General features: G+C 40.4%; 1 protein-coding gene across 3 annotated transcripts in view; it reads right to left on the reverse strand.

Annotated features, from left to right (window-relative positions):
- The window catches only part of atp8a1 (ATPase phospholipid transporting 8A1), a 146,096-nt gene that overhangs the window by 80,699 nt on the left and 45,623 nt on the right, over nucleotides 1–19,774 (reverse strand). For 2 of the 3 annotated variants that reach the window (XM_050041623.1, XM_050041624.1), the window contains exons 8-15: nucleotides 17,397–17,466; nucleotides 17,128–17,255; nucleotides 16,455–16,566; nucleotides 14,289–14,454; nucleotides 10,529–10,656; nucleotides 8,371–8,448; nucleotides 8,189–8,277; nucleotides 2,445–2,489 (exon numbers count right to left, since the gene is read on the reverse strand). In XM_050041623.1, coding sequence (XP_049897580.1) covers nucleotides 2,445–2,489; nucleotides 8,189–8,277; nucleotides 8,371–8,448; nucleotides 10,529–10,656; nucleotides 14,289–14,454; nucleotides 16,455–16,566; nucleotides 17,128–17,255; nucleotides 17,397–17,466 — 816 coding nt within the window. The remainder of the gene's footprint in view (nucleotides 1–2,444; nucleotides 2,490–8,188; nucleotides 8,278–8,370; nucleotides 8,449–10,528; nucleotides 10,657–14,288; nucleotides 14,455–16,454; nucleotides 16,567–17,127; nucleotides 17,256–17,396; nucleotides 17,467–19,774) is intronic. The other variant, XM_050041625.1, reaches the window with a different exon arrangement.

Below are 19,774 nucleotides of genomic sequence, written 5' to 3' on the forward strand. Positions count from 1 at the left end.
TCTCAGTTACTGGCAAGATGCAAAATAATTCAATATTTTTCATTCCATTAGGAATATGGCAAAAAAAAAAAGCTACAATCTTTCATCAACAACAGAAAGTCATGCCGAGGTGGAAAAACAAGATTGTGGATTGCAGAGAGGACCTTGTTATTGATAAAAGGAAAAGATGTTTTTTTATCCCCCTAACAGTGATTTTTTATGTAGGTACCAGCCGCTTGCCGGCCGTCCAGCAGGGATCGATTCATGATTCTGTGATAAACAGAGTGCTATAGATCAGGTAGACAGCAGCTTTGTCCGTGGCACTGGGGCTTGATAGAAACGTTACCGAGGCTGCCATTAGCAACCATAAAAGTCCTTTTAATCCCCACAGGATACACTGTTCAGATCCCTCAGAGCCCAACAGCCGACCGGCCGGTAATACTCCCATCTACTGCACCGCTAACAGAGGTTTGGGAGGAGAGAAATATAGGGGTAAACACAGCGATGCCATCAAACAGCAGCGCCGGAGTCAATATTGTGTTACACCTACGTAGACGCACTGGAGGTTAGGGAAATTTATCACAGGAGCAGGTTTCATTAAAACATGTCAGGGAGAATCAGCTAATAAAGTCTGCGTTTCTGAACACCCCACATGCATATTGTAAATTTATTATGAGGAGGGCGGATGTTTCAGCTGACTATAAAGCTTAGTTTTGTAGCATACAGCGTAAGATATATTTTCTGATTACAGCAGGCTGCATCCATGTGACATACTTCTACATGTATGTATCCAAGTTATATTTCAACAGACTTCTAAATTCATGTTTGAAATGAAAACATGTTCTGCAACAAAGGCTGGAAAACGACAGTATTTTTGACAGGAAATCTTTACAGTTATTATTACTGTTTCTAACCCTTGTACAAGGGAAGGAAGCCCTGAGCTTTTCTCATCTGCAGCAGCAGCAGCGTAGTTCGCCATGTCGATTGTCTTGATGAAATTTCTGAGGCACGGGGCTGGGTGTGGAGGACGGTCAGCTATTGATTATCTGCCAGCACACAGAGGTCCTGTCACTATGGGAACGAGGGTGCTGGCTGTTCGCAGTCAATAGCCGCTGACTGGTCTCTGATCAAACCTGTGACACAGCATACTGGACTGAGACAAGCTGTGATTTAAATTAACCTCAATTCAAAACAGAACCGTGGGATTAATAAGGAAATTAACCTCAATTCAAAACAGAACCGTGGGATTAATAAGGTGGAATTTATACTTGTGTTGAATCGACACCGTACCCTACGCCGAAGCCTGACGCACCTCCCCAGAAATGTAACTGCGACGCAGACTTCCTGTCTATTTTTGTAAGCTGAAACCATTTCCCTCAGTGCAAATGTAGGTTTTATTTACTTTAATTTCACAGATAAGAAGCAAGAAATTGTTAGAAAACATGCTAAAACATGCTAAAAACATTAGCATTTCACAGAAACCCCGTCACCGACTATTGTTTTGGAAGTGTAACTGCAGAGTGACACAGACACACCACTGCACAAATATAAATGCTCACAAAGGCGTAGGCCATGTGCGTAGGCTACAGCATAAGGTCTGCCGCACAAGTATATATCCCGACTGATCCAGTACTGGTTTTGTTTTTTGTTTTACATCTTTCATCAAGCAACAAAACACACATTTATTTTCCCCTTGTTCCTGTATCCCCGAACCTTATGTATAAATAAGGCATCCGACTCAGTTGTTTCAGTGAGAAGAAAAAAAAGCCTTAAAAAGAGACATGCCTTCATGGAAGCTGGCAACTTCCTTTAAAGCAGCAAGATCCAACATTTTGGCATTATAGGCATTAACAAACAGGCCTCAATCCCCCATGCAAAATGGATGAGACACGCCCATGCTGTTACTGCAGATCTCAACACTGTAGCAGATGGATCTCAGAAGTAGGACTGTGTGTACGTGTGTGTGTGTGTGTGAAAGAGAGAGACAGAGAGAGAATAAGTGGGAGTGAAGCTTCCACCTCCAAAGTTAGTTTGATGTTAACTGGTGAAAAGGAGATTGTGTTGCACAGCTTCGACACGACATACAGCAAAAGACTGGTCTATCAAACCTGCTGAATGTACAAGAGCGAGGGAGGAAGCCACAAACAGAACCACTCAGAAGTCAACAATAACTCCAATACAATACTGGCAGCATACACACATATATATATATGTATATAACATTTGTTTAAGGCTACTCTTTCACATCCACAGATATATATGTATACAGAGTGAATCCAGAGCCACAGTCACATACAACACGTCCAATGTGTACTCAACGACCGCACAAAGAGAATACAACAAACAAACACTGAGGTTTTGTGTTCAAAGTCACGACTTCCACAAAGGCAAGGCAGCACCAATACATCACAGAAGCGAGGAGCGATAAAAAAACACGATCACCATCTCACACCCAGTCATCTTACCAGTCATCCTCCGCAAAACTACCATCCTCAGCCTCGGGGACGTGACTGTTGGAGAAAAAATTATCTTACTGACAGAGTCTGTTGTTAGCATGTTTTGTGACTGTACAGACACCAGGGTTGGATTAAAGATGGGTTTGATTATGAGCTGGCAGGTGTTAGAGTATGATAGGTCAGATGCTGGGAAGGACTGCAGCTGAGGGGTTGGTTAGGTCGACAGGAGTAATTACAGCAGGTCCTCTGATCATTTACACATGATACTGATCTCATGTGTGCACACTAGGAGCCGGTTAGCTTAGCTTAGCAAAAAGATAGCTAGTGCTGCTCTATCCTAATGGAAAGAAACATGTCAATAGCTTACTAATTCACATATTATATCTTGATATTATGTCTCGCTCTTTTCTGATAATACAAAAACCGAAGTGTTAAAACCTTAGCAAAGCTCACAGCAAAACAGTCCAGCACATAACTCCCTGTAAAACCACATCTTTCCATTTTTACACTATGGTTTTTGTACGAATTAAATGAAAATAGACAAGTGTTTCTGCTTTAACTTATCATTATGAAATAAATGTTAATAACACAATGTTATGGCTGTAAAATAATGACACCATCTGCATTTACATTTGGTCCCTATAAGCCTCACTGTCACTTCGCAATTCTGTCTGCCTCCACGGACGATCTCCCGGGAAAGTGAGGGCTCAATTAACGTTACAACGGAAGTGCTTTAACCATTGAGGATAGCGCTTTTGTTTTCCTCTGTACCTATCTGTAGCTATCACCAGTTACCAAAGAGTATCACTATAAGTTTGTTACAGTTACTATACTCAGTAGGGGAAATGGCGGACGGTGGAACAACCGAAGTAACTGTGAAAAACAAAATACAGTGTGTGCTGGCTCTAATGGAAACAGAGAGTGATCTGGTTGTCTTTGCGACAGCAGTGCCAACAACAATGCACTTGGAAATGTTGAATGGGAAAAGTTGTCTGATTCCATTTGAAACAAACAAGATATATTGTCTTTAATAGCACATTATGGTGGTGCTATTAGGTCATAGTTGCTAAAACAGAGCAGATTAATCATATTTCTTTACTACTTGCTATTGTGCCAATTTAGTTCAGCTTTAATTTAGTTTCCTCTATTAATAGAGCATTTAAGGTAAAAGTTACTGATTTATTAAGTGCAAGTTTTTGCTAATTATTTTCCTGTTAGTGCTCCTTACAATTTAACACACGCACTGGCATCGTTTCTTAAGTTATAATTAATAGCTGAAATGTTTCTGTTCACTCTGATTTCAAGCGACAGATGTAATACTGTAAAAACAAAGCTACTGTATATGCTGCTGTTCTATATCCACTTGTGTTGTGCATGTTATGTCAAATGTCAGTTCTTTCACTCATTAATATCAACTAATTTTGGTAGAAAATACACGTGAAATTCATTAAAAACTTAGTAGTAAGAATGAAATTCACCACTCCAATAATAAAGTATATTTTCTATCAAGTTTACTGTAGTGAAACCTGAAACATGACTAGTCAGTTAGCAGCTCTTTTTTGTGGTTTGACTGATTGTCTGATTGTCAAAAAATAATGCACCAAAACTGTTAGGACAGATAAATTTGATACTGAACAATAATTAAATATAACTTGGTTCTAACATATTAAAGATATCACATTGGGGACGTTTTGCAAAAATGTTTTAGGAGAAATTTCAACAAATTAGAATAGAGGTAGAGCTGCATATTGGCAAGAATCAAGCGATATAACTGGTGTCATGATTCAATATATCCCAGTATCGATAGCAAGGGGATATATTGAAATTAATTTAAAATCGTATTTTAGGAACTAGCAACGCACCCTCTGTAACTCTGTCTGTTTGATAGCCCCAACACTGCTATCTAGCAGTCGGCCATTCAAACACAACAGAAAATGAATCACTGCCACAAATCTTTGCACATAAATTATTAACTTAAAAATCTTTCATGTTTTTAAGAATCAATACAGTATCACAGAACATAATATCACGATACTCAAGCGTATTGTGTTGTATTGATATTTTCTTACTGCCCTAATTAGGAGGAGAAAATCCCAAACCAAGAAAGCCAGAAAAGAAACAGGAGGGAATTTATAAATGTTTCGAAATAATTTCATTTTAGTAAGAGGTGCTACTCTCTCGTTCCTCATCAGGCAACAGCAGGAATTTGCAGCTACAGCTACAGCTATAGCTGCAGTGTGTGTGTGTGTGTGTGTGTGTGTGTGTGAGCACTCCGTGTGTGTTTTCAAGGCCACCAATGAATGCAGCAATGAAAACAACAATGTTTGAAACTAAATGTGGTCAGAGTGCACACTGCTCTAAAATGAGGCAACAAATTATTTTGACATCTCTGCTCTGGCAGACTAACTGCAGTGCAGCGTTTTGTTAACTGTGAGGAGTGGAGCCGACCAGACGCTGTGCTCCACTGAACATTACAGCTCTCCATCTGATTCCAGCTCAGTATGATTCACGCTGCGAGCCTGTTCACTCTTGTACCTTCAGAACAGCAACACTGTGGTTATCTGCATTAACAACAAACCAATCTGTCTGCATGTGGGCTGACGTACAATCTAGCACATAAGTTACAACTGTGTCCAATGTACATGTCACATCAAAATATATTTTTCAGAGTTTTGTCACACAAGTACATTTTTAAAAAACATGCTTTCACTCAGCTCCAAACTAATAACACTCAGGAGGATTCTGAGAGCCTTTCTAACCTAAACTGTATCTCTCCTTGAGATTTGGACTCCAATCCAGTGGAATTAATTAATGTCTACACCCTTGGGGTTGGCTTTATTAATTACAGCAGCACTTAATTTGTGGTGAGGAACACATGCAGGCGGCAGTGTCAGGGGGGGCTTTCTGTGTGTGTGCTGGCACCAAATTACAAGTCACGCCACAGAGTAGTGGGAGGGGAATGTTTTATCTTCATTTTTACTCAAATTATCTCTTTTTTTTGGCACAAGAATATACGACTACTTCCCGAAGAAGAGTCAAACACTTTGAAATCCGTCCTTGTACAAAAAGTAAATTAAAATCGGTGCTGAAGGAGCATTCATGTAAGCTGCTTCCAGAAGAAGAGACATGTTACTGACAGAGAATGCAAAGTTAAATTAAACAATATCTGCCATATAGCCAGTTCCATCCATATATCATGATTAACCTGAGGCAAGAAGACAAATGGATGCAGTTGAATCAGACATCCACAATAACAACATGAAGGATGTCATCAAACGTACACTGTTACAATGTGCAGATTCAAGCTATTTGTCTGATAAATGCGACTCTAAAGAATTCATTATGCATTTATGACATTAAACATATCTGCTTATATACTGTAAAGGTCTAAAACTTTAAAAAGAGAGACAGCAGATTTTTTACATCGAACAACACAGTGTTATTATTTTCCTAGATACTGGTTAAACGCAACACTCAGTTTTAGAAATCTTGTGTCTGAATCTGGAAAGACTAAAGTAAAAAAAAAACACATTATAAAACAGACAGTTCTGGTCCTTGATTATGATTGGCTGAGCTGCGTTTGAAGTAGCTGTAAAATACTCTATGAACACACAGCTGTGATAGTATTACAATTTCACTATAACTGCGCCAATCGGTCACCTATTGTCATTAGGGACGTGGAGCTAAAGAAGGCAATCGTCAACTGAAGCCCGACTCATCATTTTCTGTCAGGGTTAGAAAAGTCAGAAGTAATGCAACACTGTCATTTAATGAATGCACACAAAACCCCACAAAGATGCCACAGGAGAAACAGAGAGCCTGTGGGGATTTATGTTTGAGCAGCCAGAGAACCAACTGTGTTGGGTCATTTCATTGGAGAACTACCTGTCGTTGCTGCTGCCCAATCCACCGGCCTCAAAAGTGGACAAACTCCACCTACAATCTATAATAAGTAAGCAATGTAAATTTAGCTAGCTTGAATTTGTAGCCTATTATGCTAATTTGTCTTCTAAGTTAACTACAGTATGTTGTCAATTACTAGCAAGTGACAACAGCATGGGGAAAGAGAGCGTAATAGTTTCTAATGGTTGATACATGTGTCATTTATTTATTTTCCATAACTGCTTATCCTGTTGGGGGTCGCGGGGGGGCTGTTTTTGTTGCTGTGCTTATTCTACAGAACTTTGCCAGTTATATGAGTGACAGGTAGGAGCGTCACGCCCCTTAGCCGATCACTGTAAACCCCAGCCTGGTTAAAATCAACACCCAACAGATACCAACAAACACATCAATGCTCTGTGATGTCATTCTGCCATATTTCAATAAGCAGTGAGATAAACCTCAGGTTTAAAGAAAGCAGTTTGCTTGAGGACTTAAAAATAAAGTGAATAAAGTGAAATTAATTGAATGGATTACACAGCTATAGCACCAAAGAGGATTATATTACCATTACAAAGATAAAAGTGTTATTGTCTGTTGAATTATGAATACAAACCAGTGACCTGCACTGTAAAAACAGTGTTTGAATCTAACTCTCCCAACTCTTATTTTGGGAGCCCAGAAGAGAAAGAAGAGAGGGGCCAAACGATCGCATCATCAAAACGACATCGCCTCATTAGAACTTGCCTTTTTCTCTCCTGCTACGAAACACTCATCCATATTTATCAGTTGCATAAGAGGGAGTCCTTGTTTCAGAGAATCAAAGTAAAACATCTCTACTCTGGGATGAAGGACAGAGAGACTGCTGCCTCACTTCAGTCTTTGCAGGGGCGGAGTGTCTGTCCCTGATGACCAGCCGGCTTGACCCAAATAAATAACCATTAAAAAGGGAAGTTATTCTGTAGTCCAAAGACCTAAACACCAAAAATGACTGCAGCAGAAAAGGAAACATCATCTTGGAGTGATCTTGGAGGTATCACATCATCAACATGTACATTATCACTGCGTAAACTGACGTCACGTTGTCGACCCGGGGATCGGCAATGAGGAGTTGAGGCTAGCAATCAAAGCATAATGAGAGCTTTGGTGCAGAGAACTCCAGATAAAATACTCTCTTTTGTCCTTCAGCCTGCACTTCATCAATCAAGCTTTTAATTGAATCCTAATGGGATTAATCATGTACTGTCACGCCTGCACTTGCTTTGCTTCTGTGAAGATCTGCTCTCCCACTTGTTTTGCATCCACGGAGGCTAATTATCTCTGCACTAAAATGAAATGAGAGTATATTCAGGGGGAAAAAAAACATTAAGGGCTGATTTAATGAAATGTTAAAATGAAATAGAATATGCTTTTATGTCGGCGGAGCTGAGGGGAAAAGTTAATTTACGTGGAGTGTGAATTTCGGCTAAATCCCTGTGTTTACAAGAAGATGCTGTACGATCCCAATATTTCTGTTGCTAAATTGTGTCAAGAGATTGTCAAGCTCTGCATCCTGTAGGGAAATTACTGAAATGAATAGCTTGTTTTCACAAACACCTCTGACATGACAAACGATGGACGAAAGCCTGCGAAGGAGAGAGTAAAGTGCCTTTGCTTGCAAATGTCTGTCCGCCCTTTATTTATAGTTTATGTTGAGAGGAGCACTGATGCAGCTGCTAATGAGAAGGCAAGGGAGGAGAGAGAAAGAGGGAGACGCCAGCTGTACTGTGATGCACGCTCGGCATTTAATGAAGGTGATGGGGGAGGCAACGGTAGAATATGCAAAGGGGGGAGCACGGGAAAATCAAAAAGAGGGAGAGGAAAGCGGAACGTACCCATAGGCCACACCAGCAATGGTGCACTTCTTGAACTGCATCACGTTGCAGGTCAGTGTCCCTGTCTTGTCGGAGAAAATGTATTTCACCTGTATGGATAAAGAAAGACAGAATGAGTGTACTTGTTATTCTACAGCAGAGATAGATTGTGTATAAAGTATTAGTTGAACTGTATTGTCTACCTGGCCGAGTTCTTCATTCAGATTGGACGTGCGAGCCATGGCAGGTGTGTTTGTTGGCTCATAGAGCATATCAGTGTCCTGAAACCAGTCACAGAGAACTTTAGTGTAACTTCTCTAAAGAAACATTTTTGGTAACAATACAAATTCAACTTCACAGCAGTGATTAAAGTAAAGATAAAAACCAAAAATATATATGAAAACACTCAGTCCTCTCTGTCTTTTTCCCCCTCCAGAAAACACAGAACCAACCGAGCTGCGGGAAGAGAGGCCAACTGAGAACTGCCCTAAATGTTGCTAAAAATTCCTTGCTAGGATTTTCATTTAAAATTTAATGAATAAAGGGGCTCAGAATAACTTCAGGCAAAAAAAAAAACAGTATGCTTCCTCAGCTGAGATATTTGGTGGGGTTGACCTAGTTGCGAAAGATATAAGAGCACAATATTCTAGGTGCTCACTCTAATGTTTCGAGTCAGTCAGGGTGCAGAGAGTTTCGACTTTGCAGTGTTTTAAAAGATTTTCATACATGTTGTGTTTTCTTAAAAATATTCTGTGTATTATGCTAACCATGTCACTTGTACACGTTTAAACGTCAAAACTCAATACAGCGTTGAAACCCAGCTCTTAAACCTGCAACAATTGATTTTTTGGCCACTTGGGGGCAGCACGACAAGCTGTGAACCCCTCATAAAAGTGATATGATGAATGTGTTAGCAAACAGTGGCTTCTTTACACATCGAGAAGACACAGAGCAACATTAGCATTCATTTGGAGTCGTATTTGTGTCGACCTGACAAATCTAAGTTAAATATCCAGTGTCCTTTTGGCTCTGTTTTGGTCTCTACCACCTCCTGAGGGAGCTAATTGGCTCTGTAGCTGCTAAATGCTTTGCCATGTTCATAAGTTAGCTGCTAACGTTATCAGTTTGACAGTTGGTGTAAGGCAGGCAGTGCAAACGTTTGGAAGTGATGTTGATGACAACGGCGCGAGTAAATATAAACTTTTCAAAAAGGAGAGAAAACACTAATGCCGCATTTTCACTGTATGGTATGACACGACTTTTTGGTACCACCTCAGTCGAAGTTCCAAGCAAGCTAAAAGGTTGAGTTAAAGCACTGCAGACCACTGACTGGTGATTGGTCAAAACAGTCACTAGAACAGCCTGCACAAACCCACAATTGTTAAACAGTCAATCAAAAATTTCAATAGAAACCGCAATGCTTTTTATTCACTTGACCCCAGTTGTAAAAAAATGGCATCCAAAACCACATTGTTGTCAAATGATGAAGTGTAGACGTTCCATTATTTGGTTGTCAAACTAAAGATTCAGTGAGTGTCTCATTGGACACAACGCGTCTCCATCTTCTCAAATTGTACAAAACTGACATACAACTGTGTGATAAGAACTACCTAAAATGACAAAAAACTATCTTTGGAAATTATTTTTTTGACGTGTACTTCAAGTTTTTAGTTTGGCTCATGTCCCATCCACTAACAACGAGGAGGCAGAGTTTATGGCCTACACTGCAGCCAGCCACCAGGGGGCGATAGAGATGTCTTGACTTCACTTTTGAAGAGCTGTCATGTCGTCCATCTTTATTATAGTCTATTTGTCATGGCAGTTTCACTCGTCATCGCTATGGCAATCAGCTGGGAATCCCGCCTATGCTGACATGGTACTATTTGCAGTGGAAATCAAAATAGAGAAAAGCACCTGGTACCAAAAGTGAGTTGAGTTGAGTCAAACCATGCAGCGGATATAAGGCATTAAACTCTCTGAAGAGCTGAAGGGAACTGCAGAGTCTGGTGATAACTCTCTGTGAGCAACTCCCTTTACATACAAGATCCATTGTTGATATAATAACATGGATTATAGCAACTTCAACTGCAGTACAGTACACCATGTTGAAGCAGTAACCACCCACCTCACTTTGTTTATGGAGATTAACTGTATTCCAAATATTTTCTTCATTGAAACTTTGTGCTCACAGCCTGCAATAACACCATGTTACATGTACTCTGCTGCAGGTACTTCTGCTTCAGCAATGCATATAAAGATAGATGTAAGTTATTTTCCTCTTTAAAGTTGTTCTTCAGTTAAGGAAACAGTTCATCCATCTGAAAATTGAGAGTTTAGCTCAGATGAATTGCTCCAACTCACCCAGTTGATGAAAAAGGCCTGGATGAACTTGATAACCTCCAGTGTGACCAGGAGACTGATGGGGATCAGGTTGTTGAACAGGATGATGAAGGTGAGGAAGTTGAGGCCAAAGTTAGCTGCCCCGCCATCTATCAGGGGACGAGTTTTGGACAGAGGGGGAGTGATACACAGGAGACTCATCAGCGCTGGTTCATAAATATCAGTTAGTTAAATGAAAATGCCCAAAGCTACTTCCAGCCAATGATCAACTTTATCCCAATCCACAGAATGTTTTGGGCTAACGTCGTGCATTAGCTGGAATTAACCATTTCTTCCACCCAACCTCATCCTCTTACGACTCAACTGATTAACAGTCCAATTTAATGTCCCAGAGATTCAAAGTAGGGAACAGGGACCGAAGTATCTCAAATGTCATTAGTGTCACAGCAGCAGCCTTGGCATCCAGCATGATCCAGGCAATGAATTCCACAAAGCACTATGCAAAATGATGCTGGTCCCGCCCCCAAAAAGCCCCAAACAATTGGCAATGATCAACATGTAACCCCACTGACACCAAACATGAAAACAGGAGGGATGTGATTTACCTTTCCTCAGCTTGCAGGAGGTGCAAATGTTACCTTCCTCAACCCAAGCCTTGATCTTAGCATTGCGGTTGAGAGGGGCAGCCCTTCCCCATGACAGAACGATTGCAAAACAAAAAACTGGATGGCAGAATGGAAGCTACTGCTACTGGTACAACAACACAGATAGGAGGGAAAACTTTTTTTTTTTTTTTTTTTTTTCAGAAGTGGGGAGGAAGACAAACGTATCGGATGCTCTCAAGACAAAGGAGGGAGATTCAGTCCATAGCACATTCTCAACCAACAAGGAGTGGAAAAGAGGGGGTGGATTATGCCAGCGGAAAAAAGTTTGGGTGTTAATGATGATCACTACATCGCCTCATGTCACTCGATTCTAGTAGCCAGCTTGTTATGTGATGTTAAGCAAGATTTCTGCTATCAGATGAGACAGTGATACTATGTTGGATCAGTCGAGAGTCACTGACATAAATACACATCAAACCATAGCAAACCAGGACATGCACAAGTCACACAAGTGCAGAAGTACACCTGATGTCTTCTCTTAAAGATATGCAGCTGTAATGTAGGAGCAATATAAGATGTTCTAAGTAATCAAGTCAACATAAAATATATTTTATAAGTAATTCATAGCAAGTTGTCGCAGGAATTGGACTGTAAATTGTTTCTGGTTTCATTATTCTGAGTGATCACGTGGCGTATGTACATTACAGTGAGAAGAACACACCTCCTCAACATTTAGGCCCATCACGATAACTACTTTTGTTGGACGATATATGGTCCCGGAAATATTTGCAATGAACTTCACTATTGTTATTTTGAGACCATTCTTTTACTAATAGGCTTAGCAACACTTGGAGAACACTGCAGTTACCTCAAAAAACGGGATGGACGATCTGGGAGCCGGGCCGTTTGTTGATGGATTTATGGAGCAGAGGATAAAATTGTTGAAGGGTGAAACTACAAACGACGGACTTTTGAGCTTGTTATCTGCACTCGGCAAGCTATAGAGCTGTGCCTCTTACGCACCCAAAGTGCAGCTGCAGGCTACCGATGAGCTACACTGTTTTGTCGTTTTATTCTTCTCAAGACTTGCGCAAGTATGCGGGTTGGAGAGAATAAAAAACAGAGAATCACTGCGCTCAAGTAAAGTCGGGAAAATCCTGCTCTTAATTCTGGCATCATGATAGCTAAAATGTTGGTGATACCGTTATGCAAACAAACATGCATGTAAAAACAACAGGCAACATCGAGGTCAGCAAAATGACTGAGGTTATGTCCATATATCATATGATAACTTAATTATCGTGACAGGCCTGTCAAATTTAAAAGCAGAAGTAGGTCAAAAAAAGGCATTATCATGCCGTCACTAAAGAGATCAGCAGTTTACCTACAGAGATATTCAGCATATATTCAATGCTATAGATATAGATTCACAGCTACCTACAAAACTGAGTAAACTGTAGCAGGTGGCATGAAAGCACAACAAATTACATTTCACTTTTGCTTTCAGTCTGCATAAAGTTGTCACAATCTATAGGCTTAATGCCACCGATGACCTGTGTCAGCACTCTGCAGCGGGTCAAAGTCAAATGAATTACTCACCAGGCGTGCATAATCGCAGGCCTCTGTGACATACGAGCCTGTGTGACGTGTGGCGGGCCAACGTTGACTCTTCTGCTCCTGTCTGTGTTTAACTTCCAAATGTTGGTAAGTGAGTGAAGTTACAATAATTTAGGAAAATATGGTGATAAATGGGATGTTTAAGATTTGACAATCGCCCCACCTCTCTCTTTTGTCACTGGTTGGATAATATGCACTGGACAGAGCCTCAACAACTCCCTATGGAAGTACAATCAGTCTCAAGATGGACGCCTGCTTTATGACTTACACTCCCCTCATCAGTATGATGTAGGGTCTTTTAGATGTGGGTTTTAATGCCACTGAGGACAATGGTAAAACCCATACAAAACCAATAGAAGCCAATGTATCTTGTAAAAGAAATAAAAGGGACAGTGTAAGTCGTAGTGCAAGCTCAAACTGACCAGGGCACAACCTCTCCTACACAGGCCTATCAGGGTACAGAGTAATGGCCAGAGTGTCACGATAATCACTTTGCAGACCAGGTTCAGAGCTTCATCACAACAGAGCAACTGCCGCAGAAACCGAGCAGCCAAAATTGTTTGTGTTGTGTTAATGTCTGTAATATAACAGCTGGAGAGTACATCATGTAAAAACTAAAGTGGTTTTCACCTCCCTCCCTCCCTCCCTCCCTCCCCTCTCTGTCTGTCCTTTGTAGAAAAGAATCCACACAAGAAAAGAAGGCAGCAGAGGCTTTTAGAAAATGTCAGCTCTTGCCCCTTGGGTTGCACCGCATGTTGTGCTCGAGCAATAAACACGTATACGGCTCCCGCTATGAAAAGCTCCCTGGGAACAACCTCATCTCCCTGGCAGTCAAAGTGAATGCTGCTATTCATTTCTCCTAAAAGAATTGAGGGGAAATAAAAAAAAATAAGATGAGGGTCTGAAGCTTGGGAACTGCAAAGTGTTTAACGTGGCACAAAAAAAATGGAGGAAAAGTGAGACACTGTTTGCATCAGGCACTGAAAATAACTAGACGAAGGTATAAGAGAGCTGGAGGGGAAAAACCTATTGTTGGATCCCTGGTATGTGCTTGTCCATGGCATGGGCCCATACAAAGTAGGGCAACCATATAGGGGGCGAGGGTAGGGGGCTTCATTTGCTTAGCAAAGGCAGAGCTTCAGTAAGGGGTTAGTAAGGGAGGGTCATTCACGGATGGCCAAGGCTTTTAAATGGTTGTTACCTGGAGCTGTTAAAAAAACGACAACAAAGAAAACAACAAAATCAAACAGAACATTAGAAAGGAACAAAAAAGTACAGCAGCGCAGTGATATTCAACCATTTCTGTTTTGTTCACTCATTCACAACACATCTATGCATGTCACAGCTGTCTTTTCTCAGTTAACAGGGAATTCTCTTATTCCCACATTGCCACATATTTCACTTGTAATGCGAAACATAGTTTAACTGAGGCAACATAAAAACGACACAACACATACCAGCAATTAGGAACTTAAAATGACAAAGAAATAAGCTGATATGGACAAGTGAGACAAAATATGTGGAATAAGAGGGGCAGCGTGAGCTGTCGGGACTCTTACAGTTGAGATCCATGTACCAGGCAGCATTGCCGTACTGGTACTTCCAGATGGTTTGGCCGATGGAGCAGACCAGAGAGATGGCCAGCAGGCAGCCAAACAGCACGAGGATCTGAAAGTTGGTGATGCGCTCCACGTTGGACAGCTTCAGAGGAGGCCGGGTGGAATTCTGGGTAACACATTACAAGACAGTTGTGGTTAACAAAAATGAAGAAGTGTGGCAGACGGTGATGTTCTGTCTGTGCTGTGAAAACGACCACAAGATAAAATGTGTACAGGGTAACTAAACCTTTGTAACAAGCACAGACTGCATAAAAGAAGTGGACGTAGCCTCCAGGTCTGAAAAAAGGTGCTAATGTGGAAGTGCCTTTAACCTGCATTCTTTCTAATGGCCAGCAGGGGGCGAATTCACTGGTTGCAAAAAGAAGCAATGACTTGTATCGAACTTTATGAGAAAATAACCCTACTTCTCACTTCATTTGTTACATCAGTGAACATTTTCCTAATATTTTTTTATGGTCTGTATTATTAAAAACCCAACAATATGCTGAACTATCCTGTTACATTTGTAAAATAAAAAATACAACTTAAATTGTGTGAAATCTTCTCAGTGTCACTGCGCTCAACACAGCAGTTCGCATGTCTGAACAGGTAACGTTCTGTCTGCCCCTCCCACCCCCAAACCAAAACATTTTACTCCAGTCGCCGGGAAGCACGCTAAGCTAAGCTAGCTTGTTGCAAGATGGTTAGTAACGCCATTACCAGACTAGAAATAGGAGATCTACCAGTAACCTACAGATCTGGTAATTGAAGCCACTTTGGTTTCACTGTGAATCATGAGGGTGATGGGGAGAGAGAGGTGGATTAAAACACAACTGTATGTCACATCTGCTACACGATAGTAAGTTACATCAGTGGGAAACAAACGAGCTAACCCAAGCTACAAGCTAACGTTATCCTTGCAGCATTTAGGCAGTCATTCCTAACTAATTCGGACAGGGCAAAATAAATCACTGCAGGGATTGATAACATTACATTTATAGCTGTGGGTATGAGACCTGATTCTGTACTGGAAAACATAGGCTTTACGAATATGCTTAACGTAGTTGAGTCCCATTACAATATTCCTTCACGAGCCCATTTCAGCCAGACTGTAATTATTTCTTTGTACATAAAACAAAAGCCAACAAAGTGCTGGTTTTTCAACTTACATCTCCATCACTGATTAAAGTCATAAACTATCATACTGTACCTTATAATGTTAGTTTTTTGTAAATGAAACATTTTAAAAATTGAGGAAATGTATACTTCTTTGCTGTATTAAGTCTTCTTCAATACAACATGATGTTAGTTTTGTAAGTTAAGGTCCCATTTAGAGTAAAACAGACACTAAACTGGGTATGTTTTAGAGTGTGGCTAGCTTGTGACTGACATATAGCTACCACAGAGACTTGTCAATCAGGATAGAGGCATAGCAAAAAAACTAACATGAGGAACTTGAGGCTTCAAAACAGTAGTCCACAAACCAAAGATTGACGTCATGGTAGCTACATCCACTTCTTTTTGTACAGTCTATGTTAACAAGCTGCTTAAGAGCATGAAATGAAATGTCTTACGAAAAAAATTAGCTGCAAAAAAATTCCCTCATTGGGATTTGACCTAATGAATTTTTAGACGTAGTCTCTGTGCATGCAATTAAGATTTCTTTTGTTTTCTGCCTCTAACTTAATACGATACATTTTTGAACACAGATGATGAATACTGATATATATGATGATGAATTTGATGTGTTTTATAAAGAAAGATATATGTGTGGCTTTCTTAATACCCTTTTTCCCCATGTACTTCTTTTTATATATTTAATTAAACTGTTTACTGACAGTTGTTTTACTACCCTGTGTGGTTTAGATGGTTAACCACACCTGCCATCATAGAGCCTGTCAGCCTATCGGTGTTCATTCTGTGTAAATATAGGCGCGGTTTTAACTGTTCAAACATTTTTACCGGACAAAGATCCAAGCAGGATCGAAATTTCGTCTTGATTAAACTTTTTACGGCCTGGAGTGTTCAAGTATTACTTTTTTCCCTGCATAAAAAGGTAAAACAGCACCAGAATGAAAATGTGTTGTAACTACAGATTAAAAACCTCCAAATACAAATATGATTTACCTGCATGAGTTTTGTGTCATGTCCAGTGTAGACCACCACACCATGCACCCACTGAGTGTTCCTCAGCTGGGCTCCTCTCAGTAAGATCTGGTCTGGACCCAGTGGTACCGTACTGTGGTAAGAAACATCACTGCCATTAGTACATTCTTCATACTTTCCTACAAAGCAACAGGCTAACATGGTCAAGCCTTTACAGTTTGGACCTGAAACAACTTGTACCAATGGTGTTTAAACTGACATGCATCCGAGCCTTTAGTATTTGATGTTCTAAGTTTTATGCTGTTGAAATCGAATAATGGAGAAAAGTCTTTGCTTGTGAAAAGATTCCCATCAATGTGAAAATGAAGCCCATCAAACTCGTCGCCCACCAAAAGCTAAGTATAGCTGCTGGTAACAATGCTTATTCAGGAGCGCTCTATTGTCCCAAACTCTTAGAATCAAGCCATAATATCATAAAAGCAGGCATAATGCATCTTTGGTACAATGGCAGAGCTTCCAAACAAATATGTAATTAAATCTAACCGAGGCAGGTGCTTTCATTTATTCTGCAGAAAGATTAAATAATCCCTAAAACCTCATAATGCACTGATCCTGGCTCTGCTCCTGGCTAATGGGCTATTGAGTTGGTAAGAGGGGCAGAGAGCCAGGCATGGAGCTCTGTGACTGAGCCCACCTGTGTCCATCCAGGCGGATGTTCCCGACAAACTCGTACAGATGGCGGTTTGGGCTCTCGCACTCCATGCGCCCGGAGAGACGCATCAGGCTGTCGATGTCCTTTATGTCTGAAGTCACTTGGAGACCCTGTTGATGTCGTTACAGTAGAATTCTAGCAGCGATTTCATTTTTTATTATCAAATTGTGTTGCAAACTTGCAGAGATTCCCCTTAGTTCACATTGTATGCACAATAACTTGTATAAAGAAAGAATAAAAAAGACAATCACCTGTCTGATTTTAAGGTTCGTCTCTCCATCCAAGTTAGATGTTTCAATGTAGCACATACCCTGTGGTTCACTGCAGCGGAGGCAGAGGATACAGACACTTGGAGTGGTAATATAATATGACAACTGCTACTCATTCACATATTACAGTATATATGACCTCAGCTATTGACTATCTTATATGATTATAGTTATATATTACTGTACGTAGGGGTGGGGAATGCATCGCCATTTTCTCTTAAGAGGAGACACTACAGGTGGATAGGGTAAAAATCTAACTAATCAACATCACCATGAAACTTTCCCAGTGGATTATATATATTGCAACAATCATTTTTTTGTTTTACAAGTTTCCTGAATTTTAAATTTAGTTTATCCATGCAAATGAGGCACTATCTAAAAGTAAATTTCTAGAACAGAAATCTAAACTAACACCTAAATGTGTATTTTGGATGTTTTCTTTCCACTAGTCTGACAGAAGACGTTATGATGGCAAAAAAGGCTAAAAATCTCAAAACTGACAAGTGCAGTTTTCACCTGCAGTGTCCCACCCTATAAGAATATGTCTTGATGCAGAAAAGCCAATAATCGGAAATTTGAAAAACAATCCTCAACATTACGATCGCCTGTGACAATTTCGTAAGATTTGGCTCTACTTTTCTTACGGCTAAACCAACTAGATAGTGAAACGTAGCGGACGTAAACATGCGTGCACGTAAAAATAAATAAAATATAATGGAAGTAAACTCATCTGTTTATTTCAATTGTGGATCAATACAAATACGCTAAGTTTTAAAAGTAGCAAGTAGTCACATAGTGAGAAAAAAATAAATCATGTATACAATCCAAAATTTGACGCATCAAGACGCAATGAACGTTTATAATCGCTGTGTAGCTCTCTAAATTTAATCGAATCAAGAGGTTCTTGGAGATTCCCACCCCTAATTGTAGACCAATAAAAAAGAGAATGATTATTTACCAATAATAACATAACTTTCTATGAAAATTTCAGTCTCAATAATTTACAAACTAAATATGATTTAGAAAAAGGGTCTGCAATAGAACACTGATAAGGACTAGATTACAGCAAACAAAGATGCTACACGCCAGCCTGAAGGTCACTCAGGAACAGGAAACAAAATCAAAGTCTGACTGAGTGAAAGTCACCCTCTTAATGTCCTTAAGACAGAGGTAACATCTTTGTTTGCTGCTACCTGAGTTTAACTGTCTAAAATACACTGCAATGGGACAGGGAGTGGAGAGGGAAGAAACACCAGAGCAGGGATATATGAGCAAGCAGGCATGCCGAGCACAACAAACAGAGCAGACAAATGGGCCTGTGACAGACTCTGGGCACAGCGACAGAGAGTGAGAGCGTGCCGGTGCTTAAGGTGAGCTGGGTCGCTGGTTAGCTACTCTTTTCATGGAGTGATTTATTCATACCGAAGGCTGGTCCAAACACACACAGGGTGGAAGGGAAAATCAAAAACAGATCTGGACACTAAAGCCCAACCACAATCAATGAGAGGTTTGGAATCAGCAGCTATTAGCCATCAAATGAGAGCTCTGTCTCATGGAAATGAGCAGAAGTCTGCTGCGATGGCCGGGAAGTGAGAACTTTGTGTTTTTCATAAAAGAGCAAAATACTGCTCTAATAGTGTTCGTAAATGACAGAACTACACCTAAGCTTGTCATCCATTTCGATTGTTATCACTCTATTAAATAGGCATTAGTAGTGGTAATCAGTGTTACAGATATAGGATAAAAGGCTCCTGCTACACCAACGAGTGTGTTTAGAATGCTGTTATCATCTATTACAGGCCCATCAGCAAAACTTAGGTTAATGTGTGGTGAGGTTTGGGCACAAAAAACACTCCGAACTATGATAACTTAAAGAGCATGTTTTGGCTTAACATACCCACTTTTGATGCTACAGTCCCCGCTGGAAATGCAGCAATGGATCACTAAAAAACACTCACTTTTGGTGGCACTATCCATACTAGAAACACAGCGTAGGCTAAATAAAAAAACCTGCTTTTGGTGACATACTCACCACTGGAAACACAGCAATGGCTCGATACAAAAACAAAAGCTTTTGTTGGCACAATCCCCACTGGAATTGCAGCGATGGCTCGCAAAAAAACATCCACTTTTGGTGGCACATTTCCAGCTGGAAGCGCAAGGACAGCTTAGTAAAAAACACCAGCTTTTGTTGGCACAATCCCCGCTGGAAATGCAGCAACGGCTCGTTAAAAAACACCAATTTTGGTGGCACACTCCAGCTGGAAATGCAGCAATGGCTCAGTGACAAAACACCCACTTTTGGTGGCAAAATCCCTGCTAGAAACACAGTGATGGCCTCCTAAAAAACACCTGCATTT

The sequence above is a fragment of the Epinephelus moara genome, chromosome 4 (assembly GCF_006386435.1).
Source record: "Epinephelus moara isolate mb chromosome 4, YSFRI_EMoa_1.0, whole genome shotgun sequence".
Taxonomy (NCBI): domain Eukaryota; kingdom Metazoa; phylum Chordata; class Actinopteri; order Perciformes; family Serranidae; genus Epinephelus; species Epinephelus moara.